Genomic DNA, 16923 nt, shown 5'->3' with positions numbered 1-16923 from the left:
TTTAACGAACAACTTGTTTTGCCACTGACCTACCTATTAGCCCTCTTTCAGACGCGACCTGCTCAAGTCTCGTAATCCGCAGTCTTCTTCAATTACTCCATGTCCCCCTCCCCTCTCGGTGTCGGTGCTCTGCAGGGTGTGTTCTGGGTCAACTACTATTCTCTCGATATTTCACCCCTCGAATCTGGTATTTGCTCTTTCTGCTTTCCTCACCAGTTCTTTGTTGACGACACAAATATTTCAATATTGCACCCACCGTGACCTTTCCTCTCGCATCTCCTCCTCCTGCCTGGCTGGCATCCAATCCTGGATGGTAATTCACTTTCTCTCAATTCGTCCCAAACTTTATTCATTTACTTTCCGGCCTCTTGCTCCCCCGTTCCCACCATCTCCCTCCCTCCTTCTGCCTCTGCCCATCAACCTTGGTGCCACTTTTGGCTCCGCTAATTTCTCCAGCCGCATCACCGCCACTGCCCGCATCTGTAGCCTTCGTCTGTCTACTCGATATCAGGACTCTGCCCTTTCATTTCACTTTATGATGCCAAACTCCTGGTGGATGCTCCGATCTTTACCAGTTTTAGATGACTGCAATTATCCTCCTTTCGGTCTCCCTGCCTACACTCTCACTCCCCTCCAACAAATAAATCTCGACCCTGACGCCTGCTGCTGCGTATTAGGAGTGTGTATGTCTCTCTCCCCGTGCTCGCGTGGATTTTTCTCCGGGTTTTCCCTTCACATGAAGAAACACGCGGTTAGAGTATGTGTCTGCTGCAATACATTTCTACATGATAAGCCACTTCACCCTTGTTATCTTGCGCAACAGGTGAGGGAGTTCGTTCTTATCGGACTTGCTCTGTTTCGTGTTGCCTTTTAGCTGCGAATGCTGTCTCGAGTCCGGCGTGGCGGGGTCACGGGGTCACGCCTGACTCCCGTGACCCCGCCACGGAGGCGGGGTCACGGGGTCACGCCTGACTCCCGTGACCCCGCCACGGAGGCGGGGGAGTGGGAATATCGCCCTCGCCGGCCGAATCGATTCCTCTTCCCGCGATCCACGACCGACTCCAATGGGCCACAGCGGATCGTTCGTCACCGATTCCAGACTCGTTAGTGGTCGTGGTAACTCGATTCGATCCACAGAGGTCAACAATGGCGGAGTACGCGGGAGTGAGGAGCAGTCGCCTCGTCTTGAAGGGAGCGCGGAGCCACGGCGGGTGAGGGGGTCGGGGCGAGAGCGGCGAGAGTAGGGAGAAGGGTGAGGGAGGTTAGCGAGGGGTGAGGGAGGCAGGGTGGTGAGGGTGGGGGGGGGTGAGACGACTCGTGCTGAAGGGGCTGGCGGGGCAGGCGAGAGTTGGAGACTGTCCATGTCGGGGTGTGCTGACACGACGGGCTTGAGGAGGCAGAGTTCGCGATGTCTGCTCTTCCTCCTCCGTCGAAGGAGCGCACACTGCGGCGGGTCACTTTGTGGTCCACAGTCTGGGTTCTGTGGCCGCACGCGCACTGTGGCTTGTCTCTTTAATAAGCAGATGTTGCTCATCCCACTGTTGGTGTTCCGATGTTTGCTGCGTGTTTAGTGGCGCCTGGTTTATACAGAAGAAGACTTTGTACTGATTCTTGGTGGCTTGGGTTGTTTTGTTAACAGCCACAAGAAGAAAAAACAGAAGAAGAGAAAGGGGGACGAGGAGGAGGTGGACATCGTCGGTGCGTCGGGCGCTGATGCGGTGGGGGGCACGCTGACGCCTCGCAGCGAGAATGCCTGGGGTTGATGCCTGGGTTTCATTCCTGGGTTTCATTCCTGGGTTTGATGCCTGGGGTTGATGCCTGGGTTTCATTCCTGGGTTTCATTCCTGGGGTTGATGCCTGGGTTTCATTCCTGGGTTTCATTCCTGGGGTTGATGCCTGGGTTTCATTCCTGGGTTTGATTCCTGGGTTTCATTCCTGGGTTTGATGCCTGGGTTTCATTCCTCGGTTTGATGCCTGGGTTTGATGCCTGGGTTTCATTCCTCGGTTTGATGCCTGGGTTTCATTCCTGGGTTTCATTCCTCGGTTTGATGCCTGGGTTTCATTCCTGGGTTTCATTCCTCGGTTTGATGCCTGGGTTTCATTCCTGGGTTTCATTCCTCGGTTTGATGCCTGGGTTTCATTCCTGGGTTTGATTCCTGGGTTTGATTCCTGGGTTTGATGCCTGGGTTTCATTCCTCGGTTTGATGCCTGAGTTTCATTCCTGGGTTTGATTCCTGGGTTTCATTCCTGGGTTTCATTCCTCGGTTTGATGCCTGGGGTTGATGCCTGGGTTTCATTCCTGCGTTTCATTCCTGGGTCTGATGCCTGGGTTTTATGCCTGGGTTTCATTCCTGAGTTTCATTCCTGAGTTTGATGCCTGGGTTTCATTCCTCGGTTTGATGCCTGGGTTTCATTCCTCGGTTTGATGCCTGGGTTTCATTCCTGGGTTTCATTCCTCGGTTTGATGCCTGGGTTTCATTCCTGGGTTTCATTCCTCGGTTTGATGCCTGGGTTTCATTCCTGGGTTTGATTCCTGGGTTTCATTCCTGGGTTTGATGCCTGGGTTTCATTCCTCGGTTTGATGCCTGGGTTTCATTCCTGGGTTTGATTCCTGGGTTTCATTCCTCGGTTTGATGCCTGGGGTTGATGCCTGGGTTTCATTCCTGCGTTTCATTCCTGGGTCTGATGCCTGGGTTTTATGCCTGGGTTTCATTCCTGAGTTTCATTCCTGAGTTTGATGCCTGGGTTTCATTCCTGGGTTTCATTCCTGGGTTTGATGCTTGGGTTTAATGCCTGGGTTTCATTCTTCGGTTTCATTCCTGGGTTTCATTCCTGGGTTTGATGCCTGGGGTTGATGCATGGGTTTCATTCCTGGGTTTGATTCCTGGGTCTGATGCCTGGGTTTTATGCCTGGGTTTCATTCCTGGGTTTCATTCCTGGGTTTGATGCCTGGGTTTCATTCCTGGGTTTCATTCCTGGGCTTGATGCCTGGGTTTCATTCCAGGGTTTCATTCCTGGGTTTGATGCCTGGGTTTCATTCCTGGGGTTGATGCCTGGGTTTCATTCCTGGGTTTGATTCCTGGCGCGGGTGCCTTTCTGTGTGGAATTTGAATGTTCTCCACCTGTTGTGCATGGGCACACACACCGTAGCTGGTATTGGCCAATCATCCTAGTGCTGAAAATTACCTACAAATTACACTCGGGATTACACACAGCGGTCGCAACATCTCTCCCAACTGCGACCACTTGCCAGGACCCTGATCAAAACGATTATTGAGACTTGGTGAGGCTTTCCTGGACGAATTCAGAATAAAAATGTGTCGTGCTTGTTAGAACACAGCCACTCTGCTGTGTTCATCAGTGTTGATCTTGCCGTATTCTGCCGATTGTAAGACACTTCCCTGCGTATTTCAAAGCAGATGTGTGGATGCGTCTTATGCTCTGTTGGTGTTTGTGACAATATTTGTCTAACTTTATTATTTACAATAATGTTATAATCTGGGGGATATGGTATGGTTTGAACCAAGGATAATTTTTTCATAAAATATGTGCATGACAGACATGTAATGTTCTGGATGTTATATCGTCAACCACGACCTCTCCACTGCTGGATGAAGGCCTAACCAAGCTGTCGGAATTTCTCAGTTTTTCAATACAACAATCCACGTAGCTCCTGCACCCTGCTGCTGCTGATGATCTCATCGTTCCCACCCCGTGGTGGTTACCCTTTTGGGTGGGTTCCCTTCTAATTCCACTCCTCGGCGAGTTTCGATCATCAACGATCACGAGCGGGATTTGAAACCGATTGAAAGTTCTAAGACCGAGTGACGTTTACTTAAAATGTGTGTGCACACAGACGGCTGGTGGACTGTTTCCTGCGTCTCCCAAATCACGGGTTCCGTCTGTATTGAGATGGGGTCTGGGACGTACATCCAAGCCCTGGACAATGGGCTCTTCACACTTGGAGCACCGCACACAGGTACGTCGTGATATTTATTTCTACGTGAAAAGATATCTTTGTATTTGCCTGGGAGAATAAAGACTCTATAATGGATCGAAGTTGCCGCTCGACCCCTGCGCTTTCTGCAAAAGGAGAAAGTGGTTCCGTGCTACGGTAATACAGGACAGCATATTCTGTGGCTTTCATCGTACAAGCCCTCGTTAGACATATCAATAATAATCGGTCATTGTCTATCCATTGTTGGATGAAGGACTAGTCACGCCATCACCATCCCTCTCGGTCCAATCTTTTTCTGATTTTGTGGAGCTAAACGAGCAGCTACCCACCCACAAAGACCCATTGACTCGCATGTATGTATAATGTTGAACATCTTTCAGACCATACATAGCCAACCGTTCTTATCGGATGTGCATGAAGACCAATACACCCAACTGGAGACCCGCAGACTTGTATCGCTAACAGAGTCGGGGTGGTTTGGGTTGTGGAGGAGGAGGAAGGTGCAATGGTGTGTGTGGAGTGGCTGCTTGTGGGTGGGAAGCCAGTGCAGTGAGGCCAGCACTGGGAGGACCTGTGGAAGAGCGAGATTTCTCTGTTGTATATCGAATTTAGGGCTGCAGGGTGTGGCACAGTGGTAACACTTGTGCCTCACAGCTCGATGGACCTGGGTTTGATTCCATGTCTTGAGCACCTTTCTGTGTCGAGTTTGTATGTTTGTCCTCTGTGCTGAATGGTTTCCTCTGGGATCCCCAATTTCCTGCCACTGCAAGAAAATCCTCATCCAATGGAACTTATATTGGTAAAGCAACCTAATACTGACAAATGACCTGCAAATTACTCAATTGGATTACACCTAGCAAGCAACATTTCCCCTTACTGTGAAAACTTGGCAGGGCCCTCCTGAAAAAGTGTTTAGTTTTCCTGAGTGAACAGAAATAACAAAAAAGACAAGTGGTTTTAAGGATGTGCTGCGTTCACCTTGATGTGCTTCCCATGTCGGTTGTTTTGTTGCCCCTGGGCACCCGTCAATGAGTGGTGTGCATCTGCGAATGTTTCAGACGATGGCCCATCACCCCCTGAGCAGTTCACAGCCGTCAAGCTGTCTGACACCAGGTGATCTGTCCATCATTGCTCTGCAGCACTCGCATACACTTTATGGTGGTGGCTACGCTGCACGTGACTGTCGTCCAACGATGTGGAGGCAGCTGCAAGGGTTGTTGGATCACCACACCAATGTTGTCAAGCTCCCATCCTGTGGGCGTCAAGGAGAAGCCGTACCTTGGCTCTGCCAGGAGAAGGCGGTACAGCGAATTTTGGACTCCACGTGTTGTGGGATGGAGTGTTCCCCCTTGCATGCATGAGGTTTTTCCGGGTGTTCGGATTTCCTCAACACATTAATTGGCCGATAATACCATAATATATGTAGAGGAGTGCAGAGCTTCGGGGGGGCTACTTTGGTGCCGACCCAGTGTTCGCAAGTTTGCCGCTTGTTGCAGAGCTTTGTGGTTCGAATTTAGCAGGCCCCCCTGGTTATTACTGCAGTGTATTAACCATATAATACGACATGCTGTCTGCTTCACAGTGGCCGTTAGAGATCCAGTGATGCCATTCAAAAAGAGTACGCCGTTGTGTGCTGGCGTCGTCCAGATTTACCTTTTTTTAATAACCCGCAAATTACTCAATTGGGATTTCACGCTGCAACTTGTCACCCCCCTGCTCGCAGACAAATGCCCACTTGCAAACCATGCGCTGTCGCCCTGCGCCACACGGGGACAGCTGCCACTGGGGGGGATCCCCTTGGAACGGTTAAGATGAGACGTGACGTATCGCCCTTTGTGATCCTGAGGCATTTAAGCAACACTCTATATATGCAATGGTTATAATGACTTAATGTGTTGTCGCTGCAGGATAGCGTTGAAGTCTGGCTACGGGAAGTACCTGGGAGTGAGCGATGGTGTGGTGGTGGGGCGAGCTGACGCCATCGGTTCCCGCGAGCAGTGGGAGCCCATCTTTCAAGACGTATGGGCGTTGCACACACACACACACACGCGCGCGTGTCCACATGTACTGTGTGTACTGGATCATGCGCATCAAGAGCCGTATGGTACTCAGCCGAGGGGGCCCTTGTGGTGCTGGACTTCATTGGCGCTACTCGCTAACAGCACTTTCGCTGACAGCCCTGTGAAATCTTTTAGGGGAAGTTGGCCTTGCTTGCGGCGAACGGCAGCTTCGTTGGTGTGAATGACGTTGGAGACATCGTCGCTGCGAGCTGCACGGCCTCCGATGAGCACATCATCAAGGTAAGCCGCCCGCGTGGTGTGTATGTATCTTAAATCTACCAGTGGGGACATGAAAAACGCTTTTCTTTACCATTGGAAATTATTATTAAGGCTTGGTGTCCTATCCGGACCATGAAGAATGATTATCTTATTTCATATCAGTCATAACGTTTTTTGGGGTAGATTGCGTAAATGTGAATGGTGTAAACCCACCTCTACCCAACATGGCCAATTAAGGTTTGTCACGTGAACAAAACATGCCAATTGGTGAGTACTTGAGCACACCGGCGTGTTATAGAGTAAACCTACAACATCTACAATGAGAGGAAACAACGTTTCGCTGGTGATTACAACCAGCTTCAGGCGGTTGCCATAGTTGTGAGGAAGTATGTTTCCGGTCTTAAACAGAGGAAGGTCATCCCATCACTGTGCACCTACCAAGTGTGAAGAACCCAGGAGGGTTAAAAGCCGACGTTACATTATTTAATATCGCCATTGAAGCCGGGACACAATAACAGCCGAGTAGTTCCCACTCGAGTCACAGGCTGGCTTAAACCCTACAAAGGGAATCCAAAGGTCCTACCCCATACTCCAGGCTCTTCTCTATAAGCTGTCTTGACTTAAAGGTCGAATTACTCGAGCTACTCCGTGGTCTCAAGCCACAACTTAATTTCCTTTCTCTTTTCTGTCTAGTTATTTAACATATTCAGCAATCTACTGGCAAATACCTTAACTGGACTGCTCAACAGACGCATCCCCATCCTTGCTTGCTCTATCTATGTGCTATACAGGAGGGCCATTTCACAAAACGTAGCCTATTATGGCATTTTCTATTAATGCCCACAGTGTTAGATATTGTGCTTTTGCACCACTACCAATGCAGCAGCTTCACTTATTTTGTTCCCTAATCTGTCATCCAAATCTATTTGGTGAGGAACTGTAGGTGATAGAAAGATTTGTGGACATCACCTTACCCCTGAGAGGTTGTTGGATTCGTGGACAAAAATTATTTGAGTTTAATAAATGAAGCAAACTCCTCTTCTCTCTCGCAGGTTTAGCTATTGCGGTTTTATAGTTTGGCACCAAATCTATTGAGGTGCAGTTCACATCGTAACTGCACTGCTCGCGATGATGATGCTGCTGCTGCGGAACAACACACGTGTGCCGTCTTGTCTCCCAAGCGGCCCATCACGGGTCCTAGGTCACGTGGTGTTCCCAGCCTCCAATAGGGAGGCAGTGGGGGTCAGCCGCCGGCGATTTTCTTCTTCTAGTGTAATGTTCTGGAAACGGATACTTGTACAGTATTGTACACTACATAAAACATAGGTATATAAATACATTTACCATACAAGTTATATTTAACACTAGAAATTAATAAAAATGTATATTCAAAATACGTGTTTAATGTTTGGGTTGTTGTAGGATAACATTAAACAAGAGGGGTGCCTTTTGAGTTTGCACATCGTGGATTTGCTGATTGTGGCTATTTCAAGAATGTAACCAGACCCGTGATGGGCAAGCGTTTGGTGTACCCATATCATTGGAGCAAGTGTAGATGCCCAATATTGATAACTACCTCAAGTATCTTGCACACCGTATCATACGGCTACGTTTCACGTAGGTGCGTTCGAGTGCAGAGAGACAGACTGCTCCAAAGGACGGCCTCACGGCTGAAGACCGGGGAAACCTGAAGCACTGTGAAGTCAACTATGTGTAAGTGACCGCTGCCTGCCTGCTGCACCGCTGACCAGGCCACGTGGGGCAATGTTAGTATCCTCATTCCCTTGTTTGTTACGCTTCTGAGCCAGCTGGCCAAGATTGGGCAAAACCTAGCCCACTCTTTACCCAGCTAGTTGGAGAGCAGCACATCTTGTGATTTTAACATAACATAAAACGAACAATAACATATTTAAGAATCACATAGACAAACGTTATATATACTATTAAAAACATTAATTAAAAAAAAAAGTCCAACTTAAAATCTCGTCAAAGGTCCTCAAACTATCCGCGACACTGTCCCAGTGCCCAACCAAGCGATTATTTAATTTACAACCGCGAGCCAGCACCGCTACATGCGTGGTGCTGAGCTGGTGTGGATGTTCCTTAATCGTAGCAAATAATTCTACAGGCAAATATTTAGTGAAAATATTTGGATGACAGGGTGGCAACGTGCAGTAGGTGGCAGTCGACCCTCACGGCAATAAGGGCCTTGGTTGGATTCCCGACTGGTGTCTTTCTGCGTGGAGTTTGGGAGTGTTCTCCCTCTGCTCAGCATGGGTTTCCACTGGGTTCTCTGATTTCCTGCCATAGCTAAAACACAAAATGTTTTTGTGTGTTGCATTCCCATCAGTGAGCTCCTCCGGCAGCTAAAGCTGCGTTGGCTGGCCTACATAGCCCGCATGTCCAGCCATCGTATGCCCAAGCAGCTTATATTTGGCCGGATAGAGGGGGGTAAACGGGCATGGCACGGGCCGGAGAAGGGATGGAATGATGCTGCACAGGAGGATGTGGAGCTGAGTGGACTTGCCGAAGACTGGTAGCGCCAGTGTCAAGATCGGCCTCTGTGTAAGAGGCTCGTGAAGGAAGCTACTAGGAAGTTGTAGGCAGTCGCCCTCCAACAACAGCGTAGGGCAGAGGAGTGACGTTCATAACGAGCGGCGCGCCAGGCAGCTAAAACGCAGCAAGTTGGTACAGCAGGGGGCACAGGTGGTGCATCTGCCAGTCGTCTCAGTCAAGCATGGCACCTGAGTCTGTTCCGTGACTTCCTGTCAGCGGACCTTCGACACTTCACGTGGCTTCAGAGTTCATATTATGAACCGTGAACCAAACCCTAGTTTTCCCTGCAACGCTTTTGAGTTTGTGGAGCGCAGATTTGTCGATTACGGCTATTTTCCAGAATGCAACCCCCACGATGGGCAATTTGCTGTATTTTCACATCCGAGGAGATTAAATGACAGTTGTGATTTCCGTGTGCGTGGACACATTTTTCCAGAAAGAAATTTCAGAGTTTTCAAGACCGCAGATTGCGTGTAAGCGAGGAAGACAAGGAGGGCCTCAAACGTGCCCGCAAAGACGGCTCCTTGCACGAGACGCTACTGGACCGGTGAGGAAACGCAACTTGGGTATTAACTCGGATAGCCGCTTGGACATGGAACAATCTCCCAGTCACACTATGGCATGCCGCCAGTCTCACCTTCAGTAAACATTAATTGAAACAGCACATTTGCAATTGTAAAAGCTAGAGAGCATTTATATATGAGCTAGCTGTGTGCATATTTAAAATAATGGAGTGTTACGTCTTTGGCTGGGTATGATGTTCAATGTATAATGGGTGCAAGAATACAGGTGTTAAGATGTTTAAACGCCAAGTAGACACCTATTGCAAGGCTGCATCAATTCTGCATTCACTACACATGCTTGTGGTAAAACATGCAAACAACCATGCGTTCAGGATAATGTACACATCGTCCTACAAACTGGCTGACCTACACCAGAGGCAGCCTCCTCCTTATGGCCTTACCTCACCAATGTTAGACTGGTGTTTTTAATCATTTTCATACCAGCAAAAAGGGTTCCATAGATATAATAGGTGTGATGTTCAATGTAGAAATTCTTACTGTGTAAGTTATAGATCTGAAGAGTGTTATACACATGTCATTATGTGCCGTATACTATGTGTATATGTGTGAGTGTATGTGGGGAGTGGTAGGGCAATGGTGAGTGCGCTGTGCTACAACTCCGGTGACCCGAGATTGATTGCTGCTCATGGCCAACATCAGTGACGATTATCTGAACCGGTCCCTGGCCTCCGAGGTCAACTCTGCCTCAAATGAGTACCTGGTGCAGTCTGTAAACATCGCCAGTATGGAGACAAAAGCGGGCGGGCGTGGTACAAGCCACCCACCCCTCGCTACCAGCAATTGCCCCAAAAGTCTGGAAGCTATAGGGGGGGATCTTTGTGTTTGTGTATGTCGTTGTATAAGCGCCATTACATACATGTTGTCTATGCATCTATTAGGTGATACACTGGATACCCTTGCAAAGTGAATTTAAAGCTGGCACCGCAGCACCCATGGATTCTACTCGTAAAGAGAATCAACTAAAGTTGACGTTTCTTTTCCTTTGCAGACGCTCCAAGATGAAGGCGGATCGTTACTGCAAGATGTAGCGTGTGGAGGCTGGCGCTGCACCTGTGCCCAGGGGATGTGCGTTTAAAAGGGAGTCTTTGTCATTGCCTGTGCCGTACCCGACGCGCGATAGGGAAACGTTGTTCCGTACACACGCCCACATTACGATGATTGCCATTCATTGTCACCATTGCGCCGGTGATTTAACAATGTTTATTAAAACAAGTTTTAGATGGAGCTCTTATTGTTCATTACACTTCCAAATATTAACTTGTTACATATTCTCACTTCCACGCGAACACGAAGTGTAAATGCTATTTTTAACTCCAGCAATTGGCACTGAACCACCACCGCCACCACCTTATCTTATCGAGTAATATATCAGTGCCTGAATTCAAGGCGCTTTACAACAATGATAAAATTGTATGTAAAATTATAGTGGTTGAACTAAAAAGTGGGGTTATTGAAAGTGGTGTTGTGGTGATATGACACGTCGGAGTGGTTAAGGAGGGGTTGGGGTAGTGATAGGCCTGTCGTAGCTTGGGGGCTGAGACGGGGGGTAGCAGGAGCAGGATGGGCGAGGGGACAAGAGATGGAGGAGGTTGTTGTAAGGGAGGAACGGAAGCTGCAGGTTGTGATGGTGGTGAAGATGGTTGCTGTGTGCTGCAGGGGGTTCAGGAAGGAGAGTGAGACTAGGTGCTTTCCCCATGTCCTACAATTGGACGGTGAATTCAAACAATTATGAGAATGATCACACATCAAAGGCATCATTGTTAGCAGAATCATGACAAACAGGAATTGTATTTTCTAAAGTAAAAATCAAAGTGATGAGGTCATGGTATATCATCTTCATGGCTCTGAGAGCAGTGAAGTTGCGTTTTTTCTCCTGCGCCGTCTTGACTTGTCTTGGCCGTCAACTGTAGAGTTGCTCTCCCCCTCTGCACACCGCACTGACGCATGAACATTGGTCAAGACTGCTGTAACCATTACGCGTGCATCTCACATCCGCCTTGTGCCTTGGCGGCACTAGGTGACTCCACACCAGCACTTAAGTCGGGACATTAATCTGCGAGTAGTGGGCGATGATTGCTGCTCTGTGTACTATAATCCCAATTGAGTCCAGCATGATAATCAGTGAAACTGGAACTTCAGTTGAATTCAAACAATTGCTCTATCATTGTTATTTTATCTATGGGACCCTTTTTCTGGTATTAAGATGATAAAAAAATAGGCTTTACCCTTTCCGCCAATATGTTCACACACCAAATAGACACCTTTCACAAGGCATCAAGTCTGCATTAGCCACGCATCATGCTCGTGGTAAACATGGAAATATGCTTAGATAATGTATGCATTGTCTTTGAAACCGATTGGCCTACACCAGAGATATAACTGCTCGACCAGAGCCATTCATGCTTTGATATTTGCATTCTCTTTGTGCTGTCCACATTTTGACATTCTCAGGTCTCACACTGGTGAGACAAGGCCAGAAAGGAGGCTGACTGGTGTAGGCCCGTCAGTTTGAAGGATAATGCGTACATGTTTATGAAATAATGTTTGCATATTTTACAACAAGCATGTGTGGTGAATACAGACTTGATGCAGCCTGGCATTAGGTCTACTTGGTGTTTGAACATCTTAACACCTATATTCTTGCAAGAAGGGGTAAAGCCGATTGTAATGTTTACATACAGTATTTTGGTTGCACGATACATCATACACAAGAATATCCTCTGAGACATTCAGAGCTACTGCCACGAAGGCAATAGCTTTGAAAAGTTATTGATTTACCACCTCTGCTGCTTCACGACCGGACAGGAAGAGGCTTGATCGGCAGAGCGAGTGGCTCACAATCTGCAAGGTTGCGAGGTCAAATCCTGATTTGAGGTGGACTTGTCCCATCATCCCTCTAGGGTCATTAAAAAGAGTACCACTTTGTGGGGAAATCAACAGCGGTTATCCTAGGGAATAGACCCCCCCCTCCTGTCGTGGCAATGTGGAATTTCCCTCTGCTGTAAACCAGAGATGATTGAGCAATAGGAGGATATTGCTCTGCCCCATCAGTGGAGGTACGTATCTGCGTGGGGAGGGCCGTGCCACCTTCCTGCGTGCCCGTGGCTCTGAGCCCCCCCCCCCCCCCCTGTGCCACCCACGCTGTGCCACCACCCACCGTGTTCATGTGGCTCTTTGCGCCACCCACCGCGCCACCCACCGCGCCACCCACCGCGCCACCCCGCGTGCACGTGGCTCTGTGGGCGCCACACAACGGGATGCACATGCGGCCCGCCTGGCGACACGGGCACGCTCGCACGCACGCGCCGCTACATACGCAGGGCGACACCTCCAGGCAGCCTGCGTGGAGCCACGTGCAGCACGGACACACGGGGATGGGGGCAGACTTCTGAGGCTCCGGATGCAGTCGGTTACAGCTCCACGAACGGCACACGAGGGGCTGTGGCCAGGACCACATCCGCCCGGCCGCCTTTGTCTCCTCGGTGGTGATGTTTACGCACCACCGCACCAGGTACTCATTTGAGGCTGAGTCAACTTCTAGGGGAGGTCCAAGACCGGTTCAGATAATCGCTATCACAGGTGTTGATGGTGGTGGTCGTGTGTGGGAATCGAACTCGGGTCGCCAGGTTCGTAGCGCGCTAACCACTCCACGACTGCTCATGTGAGACCTGTGAGACAGTGACACGCTGGAGATTGACAGACGTGTGTATTATGGGACGTGTGTATTATGAGACGTGTGTATGTTAATCTTCGTTCACACCATACGTAGCCCACCGTGATAATTAGTGCAGGAAAATACTGAGACATGCAAAGCTGTCGGCGTTCCAGTTCACCGGTCAACCCGTGTCCTGCCCGCGGACAGAATGGCGTTTCCCTGTCTCTCGCTCTCCGTTGCTCTGTCGCCATCCGTCTCTGATCAAAGCAAGTGCCATCCATGAACTTGCTTTGATCAGTCCGTTTTGCTTTTATTAATCGGAACGATAATAAAAACCCATGGGTGATGTGTGGAATGTACAACATTTATAGGGGACCTTGATAGTCGTGTTTCCTCATCACAGCGATCAGATCGCGCTTGATCTCTTCTCGATCGGCTTCTCGTGACACTAGTGAGCACACACAACACGCACAAAACACACGACACAACACGCGCGCACACAAAACACACGACAGCGCTCATGGGATTCATTCCGTCACTCGGGTGCTCTCAAAGCCACGACTTGGATACCGTGGCCACTGTTCCCGTGAACCGAACTCATTGATTCCCCCCCAAGAAGATGAATCCCCCTCCCGTGTTGAGGACTTCGTCTTCTAGAGACTGCCTCGTCCTGCCCACACCGAGTTCACCGCCGTCAATACAACGGCCCCAATTCGCCACTAAGTGGCTTGTGACGTCACCACCGCGCTTGTGCCAGGGCAGGTGCACCCCGAGGCCTCTGCGTGAAGTGTCGAAGGGTCGCTCATCGGAGGGACAGACCCCCCCCCCATGTGCCATGGGTTGACTGAGATGACTGTGAGATGCACCACCTGTGCCCCTGACTGGCAACTTGCTCCATGACGGCGCTCTGCTCGTTGTGAGCGTTGCTCCTCTGCCCTCTGCTGCTGTTGTTTGAGGGCGACTGCCTCCAACTACCCCCAACATACCGGTCAAATTAACAAAATCGCACCACTTAACCACTCGCCCACCAACTCAGACAAAAATTCACGTTACAGCCTTCACATACTTTTGGGGCAAGTGCTGTAAGCGAACGCCTGTGTTGCGATCGAAACATATTTTTTTGTTATTTGCTATGAACCTATCTACGTGACTTTGCCGAAAGTCCCAAAGAATATGAATTCCTGCAGTCACGAAAGCTTTAAGTCAAGATGTAGCTACCGTACTCACCGATTCGAGGGTGTAGGAACAGACCGTAGGCACCCAGAGCTCGTTCAAAGTCCGCGGGCCTCTGTCGGCCGATCCCCGGCCCACGTGACGAGGCTCCTCTGGGCCTGCCCCGGGCCCCTCTCGGCGTGCCGCTCGGCTCCACGGACGTCTGGGCCAGGAAGTCGGCCAGGAAGGGGAATTTGTCCTGGAGAATCGGGACACCAAGTGCATCTTAGTCGTGCCCCCCAGTGCCACCGCACATCGACCGTTGTCAACACTTCGGAAGCGGCATCGTGGCGAATATAAGCAACAAATCAAGACCGTAATTATAATATATATTGGGGGGGGGACACATCCCCCCCCATATTTAAATTTGTAAAAAAATGCCCCCCCCCCGCAATATATTGCTATAAAAATATTTAAAAGGTATAATACTTGCTATGCTATGTAAATAAAAACAACAATGAAACAAGAAATGTTAAAAAAGTTAAATCAGAGCAATGTAATGCAATACACTATTAGACATAAAAAAAGTCCATCCCATGTGTTAGTGATTTTTTTTTATATTTTAGGCAGGAAACGAGTTTTCAAATTTAGATTTTTTTTTGTCTGGGTTGGGACCTCCAGACCCCCTGGAAGATTTGACTCCATGGCTACGGCCTTGCAACAAAGGCAGACAATCTTCCACTTAACTGTCTCCACATGAAACGCCCTGTATATTTTACCCATAATTAATATTATCATCAAATATGTTTTACACATCCCAGCAGCCGTATGACCTGCAGTGCTGTTTGTTGCTGGTGCTTGACGTTTCAGGCCTTTGGTGCCTAACTGTGCTCAGCAACTGAGCCAAGAAAACCTCTGCAAGGGCAATAACTTGGCGATCTGATGGCCCCTGCAGATAGCTCGGCTTGTGTGGAGGACAAGTGGCAGACGGAAGTCAGCCGACTGGCTGTACCAGAGCTGGTGTACAATGCTGTTTGTCACTGGCTGCACACCGCACCCTGTGCAATAATGAAGCGCGCACCCACGGACTTAGCAGCGGCATCAGCGGCATCAGCGGCATCAGCGGCATCAGCGGCATCAGCGGCATCAGCGGCATCAGCGGCATCAGCGGCATCAGCGGCATCAGCGGCGGCTTACCGGGTCCACATGGAGCTCGCCCAGCACGAGAGACACGGCGCCCGCGTATCTCGCGTACGCCTCCACGATCTGCCTGTTCCTCTGCACCTGCGCATGTAACTGCTCGTCCCCGAACCCCGCCATCTCCACCAAGGGCTCGGCGTCCCCCCCACTCGCCCCGCTCTCCCCGTCGGCGAGGCGCCCTCCCAGGAGCAGGGCGATGGCGTCCCGTGGCCCCATGAGCCGAAAGTCGCGTCCCAGGCTGCTCAGCGACCGCAGGACGCCCTCTGCTTCAGGGCGCCTCCTGGTCACGTCCAGCTCGTACAGGCGGCAGCAGCGCATGGCCACTCGCACGCCCGTGCTGGCCACGAACTCCTGGTGCGTGCGCGGCGTGGGGCGAGGGGCGCACGGAGGAGACATTGCCAGTGGAGGCTGCAGAGTTGGTCTCGTGTTGCAGGACCGGTCAATGAACCTGGTGTTGGCTAAACATCCCAATGCTGGGAGATTGCCAGCAAATCACTCAATTGGGATTACACAGCAACGTCGCAAACTTTCTGAGAAAACTTGGCTGGACCCTCCTGAAAATGAGTCTTGAGACTCGGGCTGAATGGGTAAAGAGTTAAATAACAACACGGACGTGAGCAGAGCCCTGAAGGTTGTGACTTTCTGCTGGAGGGACGAACTTGAACAATTGCGAAACGTGAATGATCACAAAGTTTGCCCTGGCAACTTGATATTCTGAGTAAAGTATACGACGGCGATGATGACGATCGGTAAGGGGTTAAAAATACTAGTTTAGTGGGAACCTATTGAGACCCTGCAGATCAATCTTGCGAATGGAAGTCATACTTGTATGTTGAGTTCTCTCCTTCGCGGTCCGACAAAACGAACGTGGATCACGCCCCTTCACCTGGATGTAGTCGACGCAGTCGCGGCACGGGCTGTACGTGGAGTAGCAGTGCACGGTGCAGTCGCGCGGTGCCTCCTCCGCGTCCCCCTCGCACCGCCGCGGCAGCGCGGCTCTCACGGCGCTCAGCAGCAGCACCTCGGCGTGGATGGACGTGCCCTGCTTGTTGTAGTTCACCACGTGGCCGCCGCTGAGCCCTCGCCCGGCGCCGTCGACGTCGAAGAGGATGACGGTGCCCCGCGGCTTCCGCGAGGGGGCGGCGAAGCAGCGCAGGAAGGCGGCGCGGCCGAGCGGCTCGTGGCGCACGCAGCTGCCCAGGGCGCAGTCCACCACCTCCCGCAGCTCCATCGCGAGCCGGGGGGAGGGGGGGGTCTCCTGCGCTGACGAAGGACGCTCGACCCGGTGGTGGTGGCGCTTCACTGCTCCTTGGCAGGATGTGGTTCGAACCCAGGAGGCGACCCTGGTTAATTGTAAAGTGCCATTTTTACGAGGGACTGTGTGTTGTCTTGGTGTGGTCTGGTAATGTGTTTGTTGTTGCGTTGGTGCCGAGTGACTCGTCTACATTTTCCCCTATTTTGCACTCGGGACATCTTTGAAAAAGAGCTTCATAGCTCTTCGGATTCCTCCAATCTAAACAACGATTCTGGTACTGCTGC

The 16923-nt window shown here is 50.4% G+C and overlaps 2 protein-coding genes across 2 annotated transcripts; one reads left to right on the top strand and one right to left on the bottom strand.

Annotated features, from left to right (window-relative positions):
- Positions 1-1094: 1094 nt before the first annotated feature.
- FRG1 (FSHD region gene 1) lies at positions 1095-13396 on the top strand. The gene is made up of 9 exons (XM_061552767.1): positions 1095-1211; positions 1640-1698; positions 3857-3979; positions 5017-5071; positions 5866-5977; positions 6154-6258; positions 7859-7950; positions 9230-9340; positions 10366-13396. Exons 1-9 carry the CDS (start codon positions 1147-1149, stop codon positions 10403-10405), a joined length of 762 nt encoding a protein of 253 aa, XP_061408751.1. The 5' UTR covers positions 1095-1146; the 3' UTR covers positions 10406-13396.
- On the bottom strand, positions 11198-16615 carry LOC133343297 (uncharacterized). The gene is made up of 6 exons (XM_061552778.1): positions 16271-16615; positions 15382-15735; positions 14260-14443; positions 13409-13480; positions 12535-12716; positions 11198-11302 (listed from the first exon to the last, which is right to left on the bottom strand). The coding sequence occupies exons 1-6, from the start codon at positions 16613-16615 to the stop codon at positions 11198-11200; spliced, it is 1242 nt and encodes a 413-aa protein (XP_061408762.1).
- Between the last annotated feature and the right edge of the window lie 308 nt (positions 16616-16923).

The sequence above is a fragment of the Lethenteron reissneri genome, chromosome 17 (genome assembly GCF_015708825.2).
Source record: "Lethenteron reissneri isolate LAM-NWPU_2019-01 chromosome 17, ASM1570882v1, whole genome shotgun sequence".
NCBI classification, from domain to species: Eukaryota; Metazoa; Chordata; class Hyperoartia; order Petromyzontiformes; family Petromyzontidae; genus Lethenteron; species Lethenteron reissneri.
The sequence above is the reverse complement of the archived record's forward strand: the minus strand, read 5'-3'. Positions and strand labels throughout refer to the sequence as shown.

Coding starts and splice junctions, on each gene's coding strand:
- FRG1 (XM_061552767.1), top strand. CDS start 1,147: ATGGCGGAGTACGCGGGAGTGAGGAGCAGTCGCCTCGTCTTGAAGGGA. Junction 3,980..5,016: donor ACTTGGAGCACCGCACACAG/GTACGTCGTGAT, acceptor CGAATGTTTCAG/ACGATGGCCCATCACCCCCT. Junction 5,072..5,865: donor GTCAAGCTGTCTGACACCAG/GTGATCTGTCCA, acceptor TTGTCGCTGCAG/GATAGCGTTGAAGTCTGGCT.
- LOC133343297 (XM_061552778.1), bottom strand. CDS start 16,615: ATGGAGCTGCGGGAGGTGGTGGACTGCGCCCTGGGCAGCTGCGTGCGC. Junction 14,444..15,381: donor GCGAGCTCCATGTGGACCCG/GTAAGCCGCCGC, acceptor CCGATTCTCCAG/GACAAATTCCCCTTCCTGGC. Junction 12,717..13,408: donor GAGGAAACACGACTATCAAG/GTCCCCTATAAA, acceptor GGCTCCACGCAG/GCTGCCTGGAGGTGTCGCCC.